At 45.1% G+C, this 23825-nt stretch overlaps 2 protein-coding genes across 4 annotated transcripts in view; one reads left to right on the forward strand and one right to left on the reverse strand.

Moving 5' to 3' along the window:
• The window catches only part of RIOK1 (RIO kinase 1), a 70480-nt gene that overhangs the window by 23502 nt on the left and 23153 nt on the right, over positions 1-23825 (reverse strand). The window contains exons 4-6 of the mRNA XM_006141234.3: positions 10630-10714; positions 3842-4545; positions 720-921 (exon numbers count right to left, since the gene is read on the reverse strand). Of these exons, the coding sequence (XP_006141296.1) occupies positions 720-921; positions 3842-3912 (273 nt within the window). The 5' untranslated portion in view covers positions 3913-4545; positions 10630-10714. The remainder of the gene's footprint in view (positions 1-719; positions 922-3841; positions 4546-10629; positions 10715-23825) is intronic.
• CAGE1 (cancer antigen 1) overlaps positions 8500-23825 on the forward strand; it is a 34576-nt gene continuing 19250 nt past the window's right edge. For 2 of the 3 annotated variants that reach the window (XM_006141232.3, XM_006141230.3), the window contains exons 1-4: positions 8501-8821; positions 11004-11091; positions 14345-14853; positions 19108-20136. In XM_006141232.3, the coding sequence (XP_006141294.1) occupies positions 8714-8821; positions 11004-11091; positions 14345-14853; positions 19108-20136 (1734 nt within the window). In that variant the 5' untranslated portion in view covers positions 8501-8713. Of the gene's footprint in view, positions 8822-11003; positions 11092-14344; positions 14854-19107; positions 20137-23825 lie in introns of all 3 variants that reach the window. The other variant, XM_027774923.1, reaches the window with a different exon arrangement.

Here is a 23825-nt window from a genome sequence, read left to right on the forward strand (position 1 = left end):
CCCCAGGGGGGATGGTCATGCTGCATCCTTTCTCCTCCATTCTCCTCAGAGGATCTCAAGTGCACACACACGCACGTGGTGTGATTTTCAAGGTCTAGGACTCGAACCTCAGTTGGCATGTGGGAGTCCAGCAACATAACCGCTATGGCACCTGCTGGCCGAGAACTTAATTCTTTTAAATTGCCCGAGGGTACATGCAATTGCCAGAAAGAGAGAAGGAAACAGCATCTCTCCAATGGGAGAGTTTGTGGCGTGACTGCGAACTTTTCCACTTATCCGCCCTGCTGGGATTTGGGGCATGTGCACACACGTACCCAGTATGTTTTTCAAGTCACTGGGGCTGGGCTTCAAACCATAGTTGGCCACATGGGATCGGGCTCCCTTAACCACTAGGCTATAGGGTAGGTCTTAAAAAGTGGATTTTGGTGGGACCAGCAGTGGGCATTAGGGCTATGTCACTGGATTCCCAAGTAGTCAACTGTGGTTCAAGTCCTGGACCCGGTGGCTTAAACTCACGCCAGGCATGTGTGCGTGAGTGCCCACGATTCTGAGAGGAGAATGGAGGAGAAGGGACTGCAACATGGCCATCCCCCTGGGGGTGATTTCTCGCTTTCTGTCTCTCTGGCAAGCGCACATGCCATATAGAAAAAATCTCTCTAAAAAAACCCAAGACATAAATAAGCAGACTACATGAAGACACGTACAATCACATAACATACCTGTGAGTTACACCCTCCATGCCAGGTATAACTCTTGGTGAGTCTTCCAACACCATCATCCCAGTCCCAATCATCATCATCGTCGTAATCCTCTTCTTCCTCATCTGTCACACCTTCACCTTTCTTCTCGGTCACAGGATGCTGAAGCTCTTCAGCCGGGATGTTGTCCTCCTCTTTGACTATCGTCAAGTCGATGTTTTCACTACGAATAATATTTCCATATATTTATGCATACTGGAAGACTCGCGTATATATTTGTTTATGATATTAACAGACTAAATACATAAAGCTAAAAGGTCCCCTTACAGTGCATCTCCCAACAAACTCAACCTTTGTAACGAGTTCTCTGTTCCCCAATTCCATTGCAGTTGTTGGCTTATGTGCATGCCCAGGCCTTCTAGGGAAGAAGAACATCAAGTTGTAATGCTTCTGCCTCAGTGAAGTCAGAATTCACACTGCGATTGGGACCAGCAGATGGTGTAAGGGCTACGTCACTGGACTCCCACGAAGTCAACCACTGTTTGAGTCCCGGACCTGGTGTCTTAAACTCACACCAGGCGCGTGTGTGTGCGTGCCTAAGATCCCAAGAGGAGAATGGAGGAGAAGGGATTGCGGCGTGGCCATCCCCCCGAGGGTTGATTTCTCACTTTCTGTCTCGCTGTCTTTCTGGCGAGCGCCAAATCTCCCATGAATATGGATAGGAAAAAGCAATCACTAAATACCTGCTGTTGGCTAGGATTTCATAAAAATAATCCATAAATTGGGTTGTCGGAAAAGTCATGACATACACATTTTCTATGCAAAATGTGTCATGATTTTTCTGACGACCCAAAATATTTCACTTTGCTTTTTAAAATATAATTATTTTATTTACTCTTATTCATTTATTATTATTCTTTAACTTGACCAAAGAGACACAGAGAGAGAGAGAGAGGGAGAGTGAGAAGGCAAGCCACCAGGTCTGGGACTCGAACCATAATCTGCCACGTGGGAGTTCGACACCATAATCACCATGACAGATGCCACCCCCTCGCTTTGCTTTTAAGTAGCAGTTATCCTTCATTACTTCCCTCGGATCCTTCACATCCAAGTCACCCTCCACTTCTGCCTCTAAAATACCTCTGATGCTAGGAGCTCAGACTGCAGACATCAAGGGTGATGCATTGAACCTGCTTATTTTATTACTTGTGAACAGGTCTCTCTGTTCCTCCATGACTATTTCTACTTAAGGACATGACTTCTTTAAATTATGAGTTGAATGTTATTCCCGGGACCAGCAGATGGCATAATGGTTGCATTGCTGAACTCCTACATAGTCGAACGCAGTGAAGAGCCTCAGACCCAGTGGCTTAAACTCATACCAGGCGCGTGTGCGTGCGTGCCCAAGATCCCGAGAGGAGAATGGAGGAGCAGGGACTGCGGTGTGGCCATCCCCCCGGGGGGTGACTTCCCCCTTTCTGTCTCTCCAGCGAGTACACAGAAGCTGTAACAAAAATCTGTCTTAAAAACAAAAAAGTTATTCCCTGCTAAAAGGCTTCTTCTGGCTTTCTTCTTTTTAAAATTCTGCTAGATGACACGCAGAGAGAGACAGAGGCAGTGAAATGGAGAAAGTAACCTTCACGGGGCATGGCTATGCAGCAATCCCCTCTCCATTTCTCCCTTCTCTTGAATTTGCCCATGCACCAGGCGTTTCTCAACCCACCAGTCCAAGACTCCAACAAGGCAGTCGGCTGTGTGGGATCCAGGCCCACGTGGGGTCCAACCACCTTAACCGACCACACCATAGGACGACCCCCCCCCCCCCTCACCAGTGGCCCCCCCCCCCCCCCCCGACTCTGTGTAAGACTTAGATTATCATCCCAACTCCTTACCACCACCTGCATGGCTCGCCATGATCTGGCACCCTCTTCTCTCTCATCACCTAACAATCCTGTCTGCCACCCCGCCTCCACTGGGTTCTAGGCACACTGGCCTCCAGGTCTTCCCTGCACAGCCAAGAGAGACCCCACCAATGGGTCCTTGGGCTTGCTGTTCCCTCAGCCTGAAATGCCCCTACCGTGGGAGACCACGGTTAGCTGCCTCATGTCATTCAAATCTTAACTCAACCCTTCGCTGACCATTTGGTCATTACTTAATATATCAACCCACTTTAATTATGTGTATAGGATATATCATTATCTGATATTTTTAAGTGAGATTTTTGCTACAGGGAACATGTGCTCACGGGAAAGATAGGTAGAAAGAGAGAAATCAATGCCCCCCAGGGAGGGGGTGTTGGCCATGCTGCAATCCATTCTCCTCTCGGATTTTGGGCACACATGCACATGCCCCCCACTTGAGTTTTAAGCATCCGGTCCGGGACTGGAACTGAGGTCAACTATGTGGAGTCTGGCGTCGTAATCATTACCCCATCTGCTGGTCCCATTATCTGATTTTTTAATGGTCTGCTCTCCGTCCCAAGGAGAAGGTAGAGTTTCATGACAAGAGGGACTTACTCTGTCTCGTTCATCACTGTGTCCCATCCTGGGGACACAAGAGGTGCCTTATTAATAAACATGTGCTGAACGCTGAAATGTCGTTAAACATAAAACCTGATTCCCCAGTCGCCATGCCCCGCTCTCCTCTCGGTAACGCTAAGAGACCTGGGACTGGGAACCAGCAGTTAGCGTAATGGCTATGTCGCTGGACTCCCACGTAGTCGACCGCGGTTAGGGTCACGGACCCCGTGGCTTAAAACTCACGCCGGGCGCGTGTGCGTGCGTGCCCAAGATCCCGAGAGGAGAATGGAGGAGAAGGGATTGCGGCGTGACCATCCACCCTGGGGGGTGATTTCTCGCTTTCTGTCTCTCTGTTTCTCTCTCTGTCTGTCTGGCGAGCGCACGCGCCCTACAGTGAAAATCTCTCCCAAAAAAAGAGACCTGGGACTCCCTTGACACGGGGCGTCCATCAACTGTGACGGAAAGCCCGGATGGGACGCGGATAATGGCAGAAGGCTATAGAAAGACCGAGCAATGAAGGACCAGTGTCCCCCTGGGCCACAGACAACTGCCAACCTCCCGAGGGGACCGAGGAGCAAACGGAAGCGGGATCCCAGCAGAACGGCGCAGTCTCTGGCCGCCTACCTGCCCGAGGACTCCGCGTCGTCGAACTGCCCGGGAACCACCCTGCTCATCAGCAGCCGCCGGTAGTCCATGGCGGACCCACGTGAAGACCTCAGCTCCCGCGGAGGCCGTCTGCTCCGCGCCTGGACCGGAACCCGACGCAGATGGATTTGCCCGCGGCGGACCCAACCGCCCGCAAGACAAGAGCCCGACACGTGCCGTTTCCCGGAACCAAAAGCCGGAACGCCCTGCTGCTCCACCGGAAGCCTGACGGACCGGAAGTCCCGCTCCTGCGCAGGGCTGAGCGTGTAAATTTCCTCCGGACGGTGCGCGAAAGGGACAAAACGAGGCGTCTGGCGATCGTTCCGCGAGCCCGTGCTAGCTTTTCCGCTTGGAGTCTTTAGTTTCCGCGCGGAGTTTTGTGTTTCCTTCCGCGAAAGTGCGCACCAGCTATCTCCTGGGCTGTTTGTAACTTCAGTCCTCGGGGGAAACAGACGCCGACGCCGCTCCCTGGCGGGTTGGGCGGGCTCGCCTTTCCCGGCCGAGAAGGGCTGGCACTGGCGGACGTCACACTGGGACTAGTTCTAGAGCGCCTGGAGCCTGGCTACGAGTTGGTAAAAACGCTTGTTGGAAAAGGCTGGAAAGCGTTCGTCTCTGTCCCTCGAAACCGAGGGCGGCGAGGAGCAGCACGGAATCCTTAGGGCGGGTCCAAGAAACTATGGATCCTGGAAGTGAACACGCTTTTGTGTCTTAAAAAGTTTGGCGAGTGTTTTAAGGTGACCAAAGATAAGTGCTTCTTAAAAAGGCTGGAAAGCTTGTCATGAAATAGTTTTAAATACAAACTAAAGAGTGTTTGCCAGTTAAGTCCCAGAACACACCTTTGAACGCCCGACCTAACAGAGCTAGTTGAAATCTCTCGAATAGCATTCCAAACGTTTGAGTATTTATAAAATCGAACCCATCTGGTGACTTAGAAGCAAGAGATGAAAAAGTAAGCCTTATTTGACATCCGATTGTGCAGCGCCACGTTGAGGGCTGGGAAAATTAGGGCAAGTGGAAAGGGAAGTTCCAGGTTCGCAAACCAAACATAGCCCTTTGTGGGTATTTTTGCATTTGGAAAACAAAGCAAGGATTTTTCAAATTCATTTCACCACAGCCTGGGCAACTAATGTGTACTTGGAAGAGAGGGAAAAGGTGAGCCTCAAGTTGGTCCTTTTCGCCAGTCCTGGCTATCCTGTTAGGCTTTTTAATATTTTGCTGAGTGATGACAGGTTTGAAAACAACTAACACTCAAAAAATGATTTATTAATTCAGTAATACAATAAAACAACTAGTCCAGGCAAATGGATAGACTGAGAGGGTTTAGTAGAAAGAAATCGTTAGGATGCAGGAATTATTCAATATTTACTGCGTAGACAGCACTACCCATGCACAGTAGTGAGTATTGGGAGCCCCTGTTCAGGAATGTGTGATCTAAATACAGTAACACCTTTGAAACAATTAGTAAGACTTTAAAACAGTAAATGAATAGCTGCTGAATTATCTTATAGATATTTAGAGATCAAAAGTATTATAGAAATTTTAAAAATAGACGAATGGATAGATGGGAAGGTTTTAAGAAAAGTCCAGGCTTGGAATCAGCAGTTGGCATAATGGCTATGTTGCTGGATTCCCATGTAGTCGACCATGGTTCGAGTCCTGGACCCGGCGGCTTAAACTCATGCCAGGTGCGTGTCCGTGCGTGCCTAAGATCCCAAGAGGAGAATGGAGGAAAAGGGATTGCGGCATGGCCATCACCCTGGGAGGTGATTTCTCACTTTCTATCTCTCTGTCTTTCTGGCGAGCACATGCGCCCTATAGCAAAAACCTCTTAAAAAACAAAAAGAGAGAAGCCTGGGACAGGACAGATTAGCGAAGTGGTCAGTTACCTATTTGCAGGGAGATGAGCCTTATCTGACTGAAGCAGAGGGGAGCTAGATATGGGGGAGCTAGGTATGTAATGTGGGTACAGGCTATGGAAGTTTGAGCAGAATTCGGACTCTGTGCTATCCTTTCCACTCTTTGCAGCAGACCTGAGGAGTCATCCCTCAGGGGGTATGACCACACCACAGTCCCTTCTCCATTCTCCTCTCAGGAGTTTAGACATGCATGCACACACATTTGAGTTTTTTTTAAGCCACTGGGTCTGGGGCTTGAACTGTGGAGTCCAGCGGCATAACCATTATGCCATCTGCTGTTCCCTTTTTAATTTTTCTAATAATTTGACAAGTGACATTTTAAAATTAAGGACAGTTAACTTTGCTACTTTTTGTATTTATTTTTTAAGAGGTTTTTGCTATAGGGCGCATGCGCTCGCCAGAAAGACAGAGACAGAGAGACAGAGGATCACCCTCCCACCCCAGGGAGGATGGCCACACCACAATCCCTTCTCCATGCTTACCTCGGGATCTTGGGCACGCACGCACGCACACACACTCGGTGTGAGTTTAAGCCACTGGGTCCGGGACTCAAACCACGGTCGACTACATAAGAGTCCAGTGACATAGCCGTTATGCCAACTGCTGGTCCCTTCTTTTTTCAAACTTTATTTCTTCATGAGTGAGACAGCACCCCAACACAGTCCCCAGGCCACGATCCAGCCCCAGTCTCTCAGCCAGCCTGTATCACGAGAAGACAGATTTGCGTTCCAGGGTGCTGAGGAAGGTCCTAGGACACGAGCACAGGACCTTCCCATAGTCCACGTGTGCCACTATTGTGCCACCACCTGACCCTGCACCTCTCTTTTTTTTTGAGAGGTTTTTGCTATAGCGCGTGTGTGCTCACCAGAAAGAGGAGAGGCAGAAAGCAAGAAATCACCCCCAGGGGGGATGGTCACGCCACAATCCCTTCTCCTCCATTCCCCTCTTGGGATCTTGGGCACACACGCACACGCGCCCGGCGTGAGTTTAAGCCACCAGGTCCGGGACTTGAATTGCCATCGACTACATGGGAGTCCCGCGACATAGACATTATGCCAACTGCTGGTCCCCCTGCACCTCTCTTAATGAAGGGAGGGATAGTGGGAAAAAATCTTTTTGTTTGCACGTACTAATTAAAATTCTTTTTCAAGAATCTTATCTTTCAACAGTTAGGGACAGGGATACCAAAACTTCCGCTCATCACCTTCAGATCCTGTACATTTTGAAGTGGATACATCTCGTGAAAAAGTCGGAAACATGTCGGAATTGGATGTCATGAATGTCAACAGTCTTTCTCAAGACCTGACTCACTCAGGCTCTCCCCTGTGTATGGAAACCAGCAGCACCACTTCAGACTTGCCTCAGGTGTGCATTGCTTGTAAGTTCTGGAAGGTTCCGGTGTTCGGCATTCACCGCATCTTCCATTTGAAAATGTCTTCAAAAGCATGAAAAGCAAAGAACCTCCCGTGGATACATGAGGAGGGGAATATGAGGGGACTTCAAACCATTTATGAAAAAATGGGATTAAAGTACAAGTTTATTTTGGTACAAAGAAAATTTAAATCCATGCACACTTTTTGTATAATATGCATTTCTGTAAACTTTACTCAGACTCTCCCTCCCCCTTACAGGGTCTAGCTTTCCCTGCTCCATTAGCGTACAATGAATGTAGAGTGTTAAAACTGATTGTTTCTATGGGACCAGCAGATGGCGTAATGGTTATGTCACTAGACTTTCATGGCTGACCACAGTTCGGGTCCCAGACCCGGGCATGTGTGCCCTAAATCCCAAGAGGACAATGGAGGAGAAGGGATTGTGGCATGGCCACCCCCATGGGGAATGATTCTCATTCTGTCTGTCTCTCTGGCGAGTGCATGCACCCTATTCCAAAAATTATCTCTCTAAACAGAAGCATTATTGAGTAAGGGTTTGTCATCAGCTGACTTTAAGAAGGGGTAGGCTATAAGCTGAGCAGATGGCATAGCTGTTACGTTGCTGGACTCGCACATGGCCAACTGTAGTTCCAGTCCCAGACTGGTAGCATGTGTATGTGCATGCCCAAGGTCCCAGGGATTTTAACACAGCCATTCCCCCTTGGGGGTGATTTTTCATTCTCCCTCTCACTGTCTCTGTCTCTCTTTCTCTATTGAGTGCATGGACCCTAAAGTGACTCAAACCACGGTCGACTACATAAGAGTCCAGTGACATAGCCGTTATGCCAACTGCTGGTCCCTTCTTTTTTCAAACTTTATTTCTTCATGAGTGAGACAGCACCCCAACACAGTCCCCAGGCCACGATCCAGCCCCAGTCTCTCAGCCAGCCTGTATCACGAGAAGACAGATTTGCGTTCCAGGGTGCTGAGGAAGGTCCTAGGACACGAGCACAGGACCTTCCCATAGTCCACGTGTGCCACTATTGTGCCACCACCTGACCCTGCACCTCTCTTTTTTTTTGAGAGGTTTTTGCTATAGCGCGTGTGTGCTCACCAGAAAGAGGAGAGGCAGAAAGCAAGAAATCACCCCCAGGGGGGATGGTCACGCCACAATCCCTTCTCCTCCATTCCCCTCTTGGGATCTTGGGCACACACGCACACGCGCCCGGCGTGAGTTTAAGCCACCAGGTCCGGGAATTGCCATCACACACGCACACGCGCCCGGCGTGAGTTTAAGCCACCAGGTCCGGGACTTGAATTGCCATCGACTACATGGGAGTCCCGCGACATAGACATTATGCCAACTGCTGGTCCCCCTGCACCTCTCTTAATGAAGGGAGGGATAGTGGGAAAAAATCTTTTTGTTTGCACGTACTAATTAAAATTCTTTTTCAAGAATCTTATCTTTCAACAGTTAGGGACAGGGATACCAAAACTTCCGCTCATCACCTTCAGATCCTGTACATTTTGAAGTGGATACATCTCGTGAAAAAGTCGGAAACATGTCGGAATTGGATGTCATGAATGTCAACAGTCTTTCTCAAGACCTGACTCACTCAGGCTCTCCCCTGTGTATGGAAACCAGCAGCACCACTTCAGACTTGCCTCAGGTGTGCATTGCTTGTAAGTTCTGGAAGGTTCCGGTGTTCGGCATTCACCGCATCTTCCATTTGAAAATGTCTTCAAAAGCATGAAAAGCAAAGAACCTCCCGTGGATACATGAGGAGGGGAATATGAGGGGACTTCAAACCATTTATGAAAAAATGGGATTAAAGTACAAGTTTATTTTGGTACAAAGAAAATTTAAATCCATGCACACTTTTTGTATAATATGCATTTCTGTAAACTTTACTCAGACTCTCCCTCCCCCTTACAGGGTCTAGCTTTCCCTGCTCCATTAGCGTACAATGAATGTAGAGTGTTAAAACTGATTGTTTCTATGGGACCAGCAGATGGCGTAATGGTTATGTCACTAGACTTTCATGGCTGACCACAGTTCGGGTCCCAGACCCGGGCATGTGTGCCCTAAATCCCAAGAGGACAATGGAGGAGAAGGGATTGTGGCATGGCCACCCCCATGGGGAATGATTCTCATTCTGTCTGTCTCTCTGGCGAGTGCATGCACCCTATTCCAAAAATTATCTCTCTAAACAGAAGCATTATTGAGTAAGGGTTTGTCATCAGCTGACTTTAAGAAGGGGTAGGCTATAAGCTGAGCAGATGGCATAGCTGTTACGTTGCTGGACTCGCACATGGCCAACTGTAGTTCCAGTCCCAGACTGGTAGCATGTGTATGTGCATGCCCAAGGTCCCAGGGATTGTAACACAGCCATTCCCCCTTGGGGGTGATTTTTCATTCTCCCTCTCACTGTCTCTGTCTCTCTTTCTCTATTGAGTGCATGGACCCTAAAGTAAAAAAACCTCTTAAAAAAAAAAAAGATGGAAGATTTTTTTTTTCAGAGCATCGTTTAGGTCCATATGCTTGATATTAATGTATTCTTAGTGATTAAAACAATGTGTTCTTTAAACATCTTGAATATCTTTGTTATCATTTATTCATACTTACAAATTTGCCAGAGGTTATGTGTGCTTGCCAGAGTGAGACAAAGCGTGAGTATGTGTGTTTGCCAGAGAGAAAGAAAGAGAGAGAAGGAGAAAGTAGCCCCCAATGGGACATGGTCATGTCCACACCCGTCTTTTCCATTCCTCCATCCTGTTGGAATTGGGGACATGCACGCACGCACCTGGTGTGTTTTTGAAGCCACTAAAGCCAGAATTCAGATAGCAGCCAGCCATGTGGGATCCAGCTCTCTTAACTGTTAGGCCACAGGACAGGCCCTTAATTAATGTATAAACTCTTTCATCTTAGACACCAGTAAGGTAACTTTGAGAATGAGCCCTACGTGAATAAGCCTGAGTGGAATCAAATATCACTTTATTACTGGACCCTCATTCATTTTCAATGCTGAAAGATTAGACTAAAAAGAACTCTTGTGCTGTTTAAGCCAGATTTTAAAAAGATAAAAGAATTATCCATAAGCTATAGCTATATCAATTTTCTCAGTTTTCACTATTTTTTTTTTTTTGGAGAGATTTTCGCTATAGGGCATGTGCGTTCGCCAGACAGAGAGAGACATAGAGACAGAAAGCGAGAAATCACCCCCCCAGGGGGAATGGTCACACCGCAATCCCTTCTCCTCCATTCTCCTCTCGGGATCTTGGGCACGCACGCACACGCGCCTGGCATGAGTTTTAAGCCACCGGGTCCAGGACGCGAACCGCAGCCGACTACATGGGAGTCCAGCAACATAGCCATTATGCTAACTGCTGGTTCCCCTCAGTTTTCACTATTAATGGGCACATGATTTGACTTAGTGAAACACAAAATACTGAAATTGCAAGCTGTTCATTTAATTACCATTTGGTATTATGACTTTCAGCGTGGCGTTCCTAAACGATAGCCGAATATGCAGTAGAGAGAGGTCTTGAATGACACATTATACCTGCACAAGAAAGAAAAAATGTCTTACAGAATCATTATACATAGTTGGGGCCCACAAATAGCATGTGATTAAGGCACTGGATTCCCATGTGGCTGACCACAGTTCAAACTCCCAGACCTGGTGGCTTGCTTTCTCACTTTCCCTTTCCCTGTCTGATTTAATTAATTAATTAATTAATTAATTCTTTTTTTAAAAAAGAAAGATTACACATAGCAATGTACATAAACCTTTCCAAAAAAGCGCACGTTTGCTTGAAGTATTAATGTTAATATCTTTTTTGTTAATACAGAATGAAATAAAGAATGTAAAAAGGGAAAACGAGTCTCAATCCACACTTTCTGAAGAGATCTACAATGCACTAGACAATTTGTTAGGTGGTGAGTATCTCCTTGGCCCACGCAGAACGAAGAAACAGATTTGCGTCCTGTGATAACAGCAGTAACAATACTAGGTACAGTGCTGAACTCTTTATATCCATGATCACATTTAATTTGCAAACAAGCCTATGAAATGGAGATTTTTTTTTTTGAGAGGTTTTTGCTATAGGGCGCATGCTCTCACCAGAAAGACAGAGAGAGACAGAGAGACGGAAAGTGAGAAATCACCCCCCAGGGGTGATGGCCACACCGCAATCCCTTCTCCTCCATTCTCCTCTCGGGATCTTGGGCACGCACGCACACGCGCCCGGCATGAGTTTAAGCCACTGGGTCCGGGACTCAAACCACGGTCGACTACATGGGAGTCCAGCGATACAGTCATTACACTAACTGCTGGTCTTGTAATTTCTTCAAAGAGAGAAACAGAATGAGAAGAAAAGAGAGAGAGAGGCACCTGCAACAAGGTGCTGCCATCCAACCCCAGCCTCAGCCACCCCCGATGATGGGTTTGGGCACGTGTACCTGGCACGCACCGGGAGACCTTCCCATTGTGTCCAGAATCACAGACCATTGTGTCGCTGTTGTGCCACTGCGGCCAGCCCTACTGCGCTGTTTTTAATAGTAAAATTAGAAGCAATGTAGCCAAGTAACAGGGAATAAAGTAGAATCCAACATAGAGTACACCAGATGGAGGGGCCAGCAGGTGCTGTAATGGTGTAGGCTACTGGATCCCACATGGTCAACAACACAGTTCAAGGCCCAGACCCAGCAGTTTGGAAAATGCACTGAACACATACATATGCATGCTCCCGAGGGGAGAATGGAGGAGAAGGGACTGCAGCGTGGCCATTTCCCTCTCTCTGCTGAGCACATACACCCTATGGCGAAAACCTAGAAACAAACAAAAATATATGTACTTATGTGGTTAAGTCTCAAAAGCAAACTTTCAGTGAAATAAAGTCTATTTATATGTATATATATGTAGTAGGACACTATTTGTGTAAAATTTTAAAGTACATGAAACAATACTATATATTCACAATTTGCCGGGGTGTTGCAGAGTATTTTGAAATTTGAGGGAAACGGTGATCCTAGACACTTGTCAAACCCCATCAGCTACTAGCTCAAGGTATTTGATGATTTCAATATAAATCTATATTATAGTCCTTTTTTTGGGGGGGCGGTTTGCTATAGGGCGCGTGCGCTCGCCAGACAGACAGAGAGACAGAAAGCGAGAAATCACCCCCCAGGGGGGATGGTCACACCTCAATCCCTTCTCCTCCATTCTCCTCTCAGGATCTTGGGCACACACGCACACGCGCCTGGTGTGAGTTTTAAGCCACCAGGTCCGAGACGCGAACCGCGGTCGACTACATGGGAGTCCAGCGACATAGCCATTACGCTAACTGCTGGTTCCCAGCCCGGCGTGAGTTTTAAGCCACCAGGTCCGAGACGCGAACCGCGGTCGACTACATGGGAGTCCAGCGACATAGCCATTACGCTAACTGCTGGTTCCCAGCCCGGCGTGAGTTTTAAGCCACCAGGTCCGAGACGCGAACCGCGGTCGACTACATGGGAGTCCAGCGACATAGCCATTACGCTAACTGCTGGTTCCCAGCCCGGCGTGAGTTTTAAGCCACCAGGTCCGAGACGCGAACCGCGGTCGACTACATGGGAGTCCAGCGACATAGCCATTACGCTAACTGCTGATCCCCTATATTATAGTCTTTTCTATAGTCTTATTTTGCAAAGTTAGGCACACAGGCTTCAGTATGTTGGTTATCTCTGGGGTGAGGAAAGGACAGAAAGTGAGATAGAAGGGAGGATTGTTCACTTTGTACCATTTTATTTCTTTGCATTTTGTCTTATTTCCTTAGTTTTTAAATCTGTATTAACCTGGATAATTTGTCATTTTGAGAAATAATTTAGCATTCCATCCAAAAGTTGTATTTTAGAACCACAGCTGCACTGTTGAACAGCTGTGTGACCTTAAGCAAGTGACTTAACATCTCTTTTCAAAAAATTATTTACTTTTGGGACCAGCAGTTAGTGTCATGGCTATGTCACTAGACTCCCATGTAGTCAACTGCGGTTCAGTCCCAGGACCCGGCGGCTTAAACTCACGCCGGGCATGTGTGCATGTGTGCCCAAGATCCCAAGAGGAGAATGGAGGAGAAGGGACGGCAGCATAGCCATCCCCCCGGGGGTGATCTCTCTCTGTCTGGCAAGTGTTCACACCCTATAGCAAAAAACTCTTCAAAAAATAAAAATAAAATAAAAATAATTATTTACTTTTAAAAATTATTATTATTATTATTATTATTATTTTAAATTTGCTACAGGGCATGCGTGTTCATGATACCCTATAGCAAAAAACTCTTCAAAAAATAAAAATAAAATAAAAATAATTATTTACTTTTAAAAATTATTATTATTATTATTATTATTATTTTAAATTTGCTACAGGGCATGTGTGTTCATGATCGAGAGAGAGAGCCAAAGAAAGAAAGCAAGAAAGCAAGCCGATAGGTCCTGGACTCAAACCACAGTCGACCAGGTGGGAGATCAACGCCTTAGCCACTATGCCACCTGCTGTCCCCAGCATCTGGAAGGTTTTAGTTTCCCTATCTGTAAAACAGGGGTAAACACATAAGCGTATTTGCTATTACGTTGTTCTCTGTGGCTTTAAACATCTTTTTGAAACATTTTATAAATAAAACATTTAAAAATTTTAGAATTTTGAAGCTATCTTGGAATTTGTCTAATAGTATTTAACCAGAATGATGTGTACCAAGTCGTTTTGTAAGTCATTTGGGGACCGACTTCCCCCACATGAAATGTATTTTGTTTTCTTTACTAGCTTAAAGCCACGCTGAAATCCACTCAATGAAAAAGGTTTTTTGTTTTCAATTTTCTTTCATAGAGCTCGTGCTTAAGAGAGACAGTGAGAGGAAAAGTGAGAAATCACCCCATAGGGGGATGGCCATACCACAGCCCCTCTCCTCTGGTCTCCTCCTGGGATTCTGGGCATCCATGCACACATGCCTGGTGTGATTGTCAAGCCACTGGGTCTGGGACTCGAACCACTGTTGACCATGTGAGAGTCCCACATCTTAACCATCAAGCCACCTTTTGGCCTGTTAGTAAGGTTTGAATAATACATCATTCTTATAAGTCTCCATTTCATAAATATAAATGTTATTATTAATTTCTGGTCAACTCACTCTTATTTCCGTTTTCTCTTTCCAATGAGATATCAATATTAGAAATTACTCACAGAAGGTACTAATTCAGCCAATCGATGCCAGCATTTCATCCATGAGACAATTTGAACCCATTTGTAAATTTCACTGGACAGAATTTAACAGTGAAATGACAATATTTCACAATCCAACAGAAGGCTCATCATACACAGAGAAGCCGGAATTACGGGGCCATTTGTATAATTACGCACAAGAAGAAGATTCATTTAAGGAAGAAAACCCCATGAGAACTAGCATTTCCACAAATCAAAACCGACTTGCTAATGCATATGTCAGACCACCTCCTAGAAGCCCTCCTGTAACCCCCGGCAGTGGAGAGACATTGTCCTACTCTGAAAACTCACTGGCTGAAAGCACTGCCAGGGAATCCGCCCTCCATCCCAACCAACCTCAAAGCTTCTTATACGAAGAAAGTATACAAAGGAGTGGCAGAAAACCGTTTTATACAGAAAATAGCTTTAGTCCACTGGACTTGAGAGTTAATTATACGACAGAGGAGGTAAGAGTGTTGACCAGTAAAGCCTGGGGAGTATGAAAGGGTACGTTTTCTTGTTCTTTAAATGCACATATGTATGTAATCTGAGATTATTTCAAATAGCATTAGATGATTTAAACCAGCGTGAAAGACTTTGTTTCTCAAGAGAATAAGTATTCTGAGCTCTTAACCAATGCAGGAACACATTTTTCTAATAAAATAAAGTATATATATTTTTAGAGAAGTTTTTAATATAAAGCACGTGCACTCGCCAGAGAGACAGAAAACAGAAAGCAAGAAGTCACCCCCCCCCCCAGGGGGAAATGGCCATACCACAATCCCTTCTCCTCCATTCTCAAGATCTTGGGCACACACACACATGCGCCTGGCGTGAGATTAAGCCACCAGGTCCAGGACTCAAACCACGGTCGACTACATGGGAGTCCAGTGACATAGCCATTACACTAACTGCTGGTCCCCTAAAATCAAGTACATATTTGGGACTAGCTCACCAAATGATAATTTTTTTTTTGCGGGGGGGGGAGTTTTTGCTATAGGGCACGTGCGCTTGCCAGACAGAGAGAGAGAGACAGAAAGCAAGAAATCACCCCCCGGGGGGATGGTCACGCCGCAATCCCTTCTCCTCCATTCTCCTCTCGGGATCTTGGGCACACATGCACACGTGCCTGGCATGAGTTTTAAGCCACCGGGTCTGGACGCAAACCACAGTCGACTACATGGGAGTCCAGCGACATAGCCATTACGCTAACTGCTGGGCCCCCAAATGATAATTTTTATGAGGCTCGGAACTATCTTACCCTTCTATGTACTATAGTATCTACCTGGTGTCCTGAATACAATCATCTTTATTTGTTGAATTATGTACTGGAATTCACAGAATTGACAGTAAGGGAAAGATTGAGAAGAGGAGGGACCAGCAGATGGTGTAATGGTTGCCTCGCTGGACTCCCACATGGCTGACTGTGGTTCAAGTCCTGGACCCCGGTGGCTTGAAACTCACACTGGGCACGTGTGTGTGCATGCCCAAAATCCCAGGGGAAAATGAAGAAGGGATTGTGGTGTGGCCACCCCCTGATTTTTTTTCCTTTATCTCTCTCTGTGTGTCTCTGTCTCTCTGGTGAGCACACATGTCCTATAGCAAAAATCTCTCAAAAAAGATTGAGAAGATGAAGGAGTACAGAGGTGTTACTTCTTTGACCAAAAAAAAAAAAAAAAGCTTCATATTTTTCTGTCATATTGGGTTTCTTTTTCTGTGGGGGGAGAGGTTTTTGCTATAGGGTGCATGTGCTCGCCAGAAAGACAGAGAGAGACAGAAAGTGAGAAATCACCCCCCAGGAGGGATGACCACGCTGCAATCCCTTCTCCTCCATTCTCTTCTCAGGATCTTGGGCACACATGCACATGCGCCCGGCATGAGTTTAAGCCACCGGGTCCAGGACTCAAACCGTGGTCAATTACATGGGAGTCCAGCGACATAGCCATTACGCCAACTGCTGGGCCCATGTCATGTTGGGTTTCTACTGGCCAGCAAAAAATACTTATTTTTCTACCAAAGTGAAATCATTCGTCTTTTGGTTTATTGTTTCTGAGCACACACATGGTGTCCTAACAGCATCAAAGATACTGACAGTTTAAATTCTGTGTACTTTCTGAACAAGAAAATAAAGATCCTAAGGTTTGGTGTGGGCAAATACATATACCCCGAGAATAGTATAAATAGTATGTTTTCAATGTGAGTTTGATGAGAAAACCATGACTATTATAAGCCTTCATTTATAAATAAGCATTTTTGTTACTGTTCATTTATTTGAAAGAAGATGGTAGCATTTAAAAGAGAACTTTATTTTCCCATATTGACTTCTGAAAACAACTTAAAAGTCTGCTTAGGACCAGCCAGGTGGCATGGTGGTTAAGGCTGCTGGATCTCACATGGCCAACTGCGTGGTTTGAGTCCTGGACCCAGTAGTTTGAAAACCATGCTGAGTGCATGTGTGCTTATCCAAAATTCCGAGGAGAATAGAGGAGGAGGGATTGAAGCATGGCCATGCTCCTGGGGAGTGATTTCTCGCCCTGTGGCGAAACTAAGAAACAAACAAAATTGTTTAATTACAGTTTCTCCAAAGTGTTTCCCATGCTTTCCATTGCATTTAATCTTTGTTTCAGTCAGTAGGTACTTTCTGTTATGCGCAAGTCCTACGCTATGACACCTGCTGGTTTATGTGTACATAACCTTAGAGAAAGTTCCATATAAACCTGCAACAAATGCTGTTGCTATTTAGCACCAGCATCTGCAAGGATTCTGCCCTCATCAGAAAGTCCAGAGAAGGCTTCCCTGAAGTGGTCACTGAGCTGAACTCTAAAGGATGAGTAGGAGTTAAATATGCAGATGTGGGTTAGCCCTGGGCACAGAAGGAACATCTGGAAAACCCGTGGCTGCAGGGAGCATGGTACCTACTAGGACCTGAAGGAAGCCCAGTGTCCAGGAAGTCCAGGGTTGGAGGGAGCAGGAGAGGTACTGGGTGGTTGGGGAACCATTTTTGCATAGAAAAACATAGAAAAGTACAGTCACGACTTTCCCAACAACCTAACACAGACGAGGGGGAAGAAATAGCAATGCCAGATATCAGAGCAGATAGCAGAGCCTTTTATGCCACAGAGAGAATTGCCTTTATCCCAGAGTGATGAAAAACCATTAAAATCCAAGAGCCCAATATCTAAATGTTGTGTGTATATAATTATTATTTTAGTTTGTTAGAGGCTGCATGCACGCACTGGGGAGAGACAGAAGAGCAAGAAAAGGAGAAAGCACCTCTCCCCCCCCACCACCACTCCTCGTGGGGAATGGTCACACCACAATCCCTTTTCCATTTTTCTTTCGGGATTTTGGGCATGCACTCACATGTGCCTGGCATGTTCTTCTTTTCTTTATTATTTCTTTCATTTTTGAAATAGGGTACGTGCACTCACCAGAGAGAAAGAGAGAGAGAAAAAGTGAACCCCTCCTCCGTAGGGATGGCCACACCAAATCCTTTCACCTCCATTCTCTTGGGATTTGGGGCATGCAAATACATGCACCCAATATGAGTTTCAAACCTCCAGGTCTGGAACTCATACCATGGTTGGCCATGGGAGAGTCCAGCACGTTAACTGCTACACCACCTACTGGTCCCAGAGAAAGAGGAGGAAGCACCTCCATGGTGAATAGTCACATTGTAATCCCTTCTCCATCTCTTCCTCATTTTGGGGGATTTGGGGCATGCATGCACATGTACCTGGCATGTTCCTCAAGCCACTGAGTCCAGAACTCGATCTGTGCAGTAAGCCATGAGCTCTGGCTCTTTAACCACCAGACCATGGACCTGGCCAACCTGGGACGTTTTGTAGCTGCTGAGTCCAGGATTCAAACTGCACAGTCCATCATGTGGGATCCAGCCACCTTAACCACCACACCATCAGCTGGCCTGCTACTGTTTTTTTAAGCCCCTCAAAACCTATATTGTGGGCATAAAGTCAATCGTGAGGCATATTCTCCTATCATTTTAATGTCCACAGGAGTCATAGCATAGTGAGATAAGAGTCTAAATGAGAAATTTAAAGTCTTTATTCCAAAGTTACCTCATAGTCTATCAGGTGATCAATACATTTATTTGTTTTAATCCATTTGAAGCTAAAGGAAGCATCTTATATTTGTTCAGGAAAAAATGCAGTACAGAGACCATCAGTCAGCGTAATGGCTATGTCGCTGGACTCCCATGTAGTCAACCGCGGTTCGAGTCCCGGACCCGGTGGCTTAAACTCACACCGGGCACGTGTGCATGCATGCCCAAGATCCCAAGAGGAGAATGGAGGAGAAGGGATTGCAGCATGGCCATCCCCCCTGGGGGGTGATTTCTCGCTTTCTATCTCTGTCTTTATGGTGAGTGCACGTGCCCTATAGTGAAAAATCTCTAAAAAACAAAACAAAAAAAATTGCATTACAGAAATGGTGAGTTTCAAAGTTTATTAATTTTTTTTCAAAATGTATGTGATATACATCTCTAGCATCTACTCCCTGCTTGTGTCCTGCTGTGCTCTTAGGTGCTGTGTACATATTAAGCATTAATTTAGAAATTAACTTTTAAGTAAGTGTTACTATTAGAAGTAATACAGTAATATTTTGGAGCTGGGAATCTCTAAGGTTTAAGGCCAGCTCTGTGTAACTCTGAAGCTCGTTACCTCTCTACTCTTTCACACTTGTTTTGTTTACCACATTTACAGACTGCAGTTTCTTCCTACGAAATACTGAATTCTGGGGAGATTTCTGAGATGTCAGTCAGTCACCCAAAGGAAGTCACTGAGGTGGGTACAGACAGTCCAGAGGCTGTCTCTGCTTGGTCCCCGGCTGGCATCTCCTGGACTAGCAGCATGTTTCGGGAGAACTGCGGGACACCTGGCACAGAACACAGTTTTGAAAGCTTCCAATCCCCAGACGAGGACATGGCCTTAAATGACATCTTGCGGAAATTAAAACATACTAACAGAAAGCAGCAAACACAGATCCAAGACCTGCAGTGTACTAACCTGTATTTAGAGGAAAAGGTCAAAGAACTACAGATGAAGATGACCAAACAGCAAGGACTCGTCAAGATCATAAATAAGCTAAAGGAGAATGTTGAAGACTTAATCGAAGACAAATACACGATAATGCTAGAGAAGAATGGGATTAACAAGACTTTGCAGAATTCACAAGAGGTTTTAGCCAACACCCAAAAACGTCTTCAAGAATCTAAGAAAGAGAAGGGAAACTTACAGCTTGAACTGAAAAAGATCAAGATCAATTATGTGCGTTTACAGAAAAGGTGCATAAGTGCAATACGACAGAAAAACAGATCTGTAAGTTATTGCATAGAGATGGACAAAACTTTAAGCAAGAAAGAAGAAGAGGTGGCAAGACTGCAGCGCCTCAAGGAAGAATTGGAAAAGGCTACCACTTCTGCTCTGGACCTGCTGAAAAGGGAAAGAAAGGTCCAAGAACAAGAGTTCCAGAAATATGAAAAGAACAACCTGGAAGAAACACAGAAATTGAAATCTAGACTTGAAAAATTGGTTGTTCAAGTTAATAATTTGCAATCCATGTACGAAAATGAAAGAGCTAAGAATGCGAAACTTCAGCAACAGATCAATGAAGTCAAAAATGAAAATGCAAAACTTCAGCAACAGAGTAGGAGTGAAGAGCAAACCCCAAACGTTGAGATGGCTCAGTTAAAGGAACAGCTGGAAGAAGTAATGGAGTCAGATGTTACCAAGGTAGTACTGCACATTCGGAATCTGTAACCCAGAATCTCAAGAGCTCCTAGTAATCTGGTAATGCGTATTTAGACATGGCATTTTCACGAAGTTTGTTTTCAGAAGAAATTATTAGGAAGAAAAAAAAAATAGAATGGAAAAGACAGTCCAGCCCATGGTGTGGTGGTTAAGGTGGCTGGATCCCACATAGCTGACTGTGCAGTTCAAGTCCTGGACAGGAAAACTTTATTTTTATTTATTTATTTATTTTTGGAGGTTTTTGCTATAGGGTGCGTGCGCTCGCCAGACAGACAGAGACAGACAGAGAGACAGAAAGCGAGAAATCACCCTCCAGGGGGGATGGCCACACCGCAATCCCTTCTCCTCCATTCTCCTCTCAGGATCTTGGGCATGCACCCACACGCGTCCGGCATGAATTTTAAGCCACCAGGTCCGGGATGCGAATTGCTCCGGGATGCGAATTGCAGTTGACTACATGGGAGTCCAGTGATATAGCCATTACGCTGGTCCCTAGGGCAACTTTAAAAACATGCTGGGCACAGGACCAGCAGAGGAGGGTAATGCTTATGATGCTGACTCCCACATAGTCAGCCATGGTTCAAGTCCTGGACCCAGTGGTTTGAAACTGATGTTGGGCATATATGTGTGTGCATGCCCAAAACCTTGAGAGGAGAATGGAGGAAAAGGGATTGTGGCATGGCTATCCCCCCTGCCAAGGGGTAATTTCTTGCTTCTATCTCTGTCTCTCCAGCAAGCACGCACTCCCTATAACAATGATCTCTCTCAAAAAAAAAAAAAAAATGCTGGATGCACGTGCATGCTTGCCCAAAATTGCAAAAGGAGGGAGAACTGGAGAAGGGATTGTGGCGTGATTTTTTTCCATGGCCAGTGCTTTCTCACTTTTTTTTAAAAATATATTTTTCTAATTTCAAGAAAGGCAGTTTTAGCTTTAATCAAAATCAAAAAATGTTAAGAGAACTTTGCTTAAGACTTAAAGCCAAGAAGCAGGTTAGGAGTCTGTTCAGATAGTAGTTACCTGGATCTGTCTACAGTTCAAGAGAAGAAAAGAACCCCTATCTCTGGACTACAGAGCATAGAAAAAGATCAGTATTGCTTTAGTCAAAAGCCATAAAATTCTATTTCATCAGCTCAGTCTCATGTACTTAATCTAATTTCTGTTGTCCAGGCCTTCCGTTTATAAATTCTAGAAGACAATCTTCAACTCTGGACTTGTCCCTACCGTTAAGCTGACCCTTTCTTAGATGTTTTTTTAACTCTTGTTTCTTTGTGTCTGACTTTAGTTTTTCTGATATAACACTCCCTTCAAAAAGTTGACTACATGGGAGTCCAGTGATATAGCCATTACGCTGGTCCCTAGGGCAACTTTAAAAACATGCTGGGCACAGGACCAGCAGAAGAGGGTAATGCTTATGATGCTGATTCCCACATAGTCAGCCATGGTTCAAGTCCTGGACCCAGTGGTTTGAAACCGATGTTGGGCATATATGTGTGTGCATGCCCAAAACCTTGAGAGGAGAATGGAGGAAAAGGGATTGTGGCATGGCTATCCCCCCTGCCAAGGGGTAATTTCTTGCTTCTATCTCTGTCTCTCCGGCAAGCACGCACTCCCTATCACAATGATCTCTCTCAAAAAAAAAAAAAATGCTGGATGCACGTGCATGCTTGCCCAAAATTGCAAAAGGAGGGAGAACTGGAGAAGGGATTGTGGCGTGATTTTTTTCCATGGCCAGTGCTTTCTCACTTTTTTTTAAAAATATATTTTTCTAATTTCAAGAAAGGCAGTTTTAGCTTTAATCAAAATCAAAAAATGTTAAGAGAACTTTGCTTAAGACTTAAAGCCAAGAAGCAGGTTAGGAGTCTGTTCAGATAGTAGTTACCTGGATCTGTCTACAGTTCAAGAGAAGAAAAGAACCCCTATCTCTGGACTACAAAGCATAGAAAAAGATCAGTATTGCTTTAGTCAAAAGCCATAAAATTCTATTTCATCAGCTCAGTCTCATGTACTTAATCTAATTTCTGTTGTCCAGGCCTTCCGTTTATAAATTCTAGAAGACAATCTTCAACTCTGGACTTGTCCCTACCGTTAAGCTGACCCTTTCTTAGATGTTTTTTTAACTCTTGTTTCTTTGTGTCTGACTTTAGTTTTTCTGATATAACACTCCCTTCAAAAATTCTTGGAGAACTGGTCTGGTGCCGTTAAATTCTTTCAGGTTTTGTTTATCTGAGAATGTTCTTGTCTTTTCTTCCCATGTGAAGGATAATCTTGCTGCATAGAGTATTCTCGGTTGAAATTGTTTTTCACTCAACACTTTGAATATATTTTCCCATTCTTTCCTTGCTCGCATTGTTTCTGACGAGAGGTCCGCTGTTAACCTGATGGGATATCCTTTGTCTATAACTTGTTGTTTCTATCTTGCCAGTCTGAGTACCTTGTCTTGTCTGTGGTTTTGGTCAATCTGGCTATAATGTGTCTTGGAGAAGATCTTCTTGGGTTGATTCTATTTGGGGTCCTATGTATTTCTCGGGTCTGGATCTTTGAATGTCTTTCTAGGTTTAAAAAGTTTTCTTCCAGGGGACCAGCAGTTAGCCTAATGGCTATGTTGCTTAACTCCATGTAGTCGACTGTGGTTCAAGTCCTGGACCCGGTGGCTTAAACTCATGCCGGGTGCGTGTGCATGCGTGCCCAAGATCCCAAAAGGATAATGGAGGAGAAGGGATTGTGGCGTGACCATCCCCCATGGGGGGTGATTTCTCACTTTCTGTCTCTATGTCTCTCTCTGTCTGTCTGGCAAGCACATGTGCCCTATAGCGAAAACCTCTCAAAAAAAAAAAATTAACCGGAATTTTGTGGGTACCCATGACCACTTATCTGAAGTATCCCGCTGAAGTTACTTAGAGGAAGGATTTTTCTAAGAATGGCTCTCAATCTTATTCACCGATAAAATTAAATAATACAATTGTATATTTGATATACAAAGTAAAATAAACCTATTTCACATCATATATAAATGTTGGAAAATTATAAAAACATTGGGCCCACAGGTGGCATAAAGGCTGAGGTACTAGATCCCACATGGCTGACTGTGTGGTTCAAGTCCCAGAGAACTGCACTGGGCAAGTGTGTGTGCGTGGCCAAAATCCTGTGAGGAGAATAAAGGAGAAAGAATTGCAGCATGGTCATCCCCTCCAGGAGATGATTTCTCACTTTTCCTCTCTCTCTCTCTCCTTTTTCTTGTTTCTCTCCCACAAGTGTATTCACGCTAGAGCAATTTATTTTTTAAAAGAGGGAGGGTTAATCTCTCTCTCTCTCCTTCTCTCTGTCTCTCCCCGGCAGGGAAGAGACAAGGAATTTAACTGAATAGAAATCTAGCATGGAATGTAATTTTTTTTCTTGAGCTTGCTTTTAGAAAACAGTGAAGTTCTTGGTTTTATCTTGACTAATCAATCAATCTCCCTAATGTCCCCGAGTTCATGCTTACTCTGTATGTACCCTACAGCAATTTCTAAAATAAAGGGGAGATTATAAAAATACTGAAAAACTGTGTCAGACCCTCATATCAATATGCTCCTTATATCAATATACTTAGGCTGTAATCTTTTATTTTTTTTAATTGCCAGAGGGCATGTAGACTTGCCAGAGAGAAACAGAGAGGGAACGAGGTGTGTCT

Source organism: Tupaia chinensis, unplaced genomic scaffold (genome assembly GCF_000334495.1).
Source record: "Tupaia chinensis unplaced genomic scaffold, TupChi_1.0 Scaffold000048_1, whole genome shotgun sequence".
Taxonomy (NCBI): domain Eukaryota; kingdom Metazoa; phylum Chordata; class Mammalia; order Scandentia; family Tupaiidae; genus Tupaia; species Tupaia belangeri.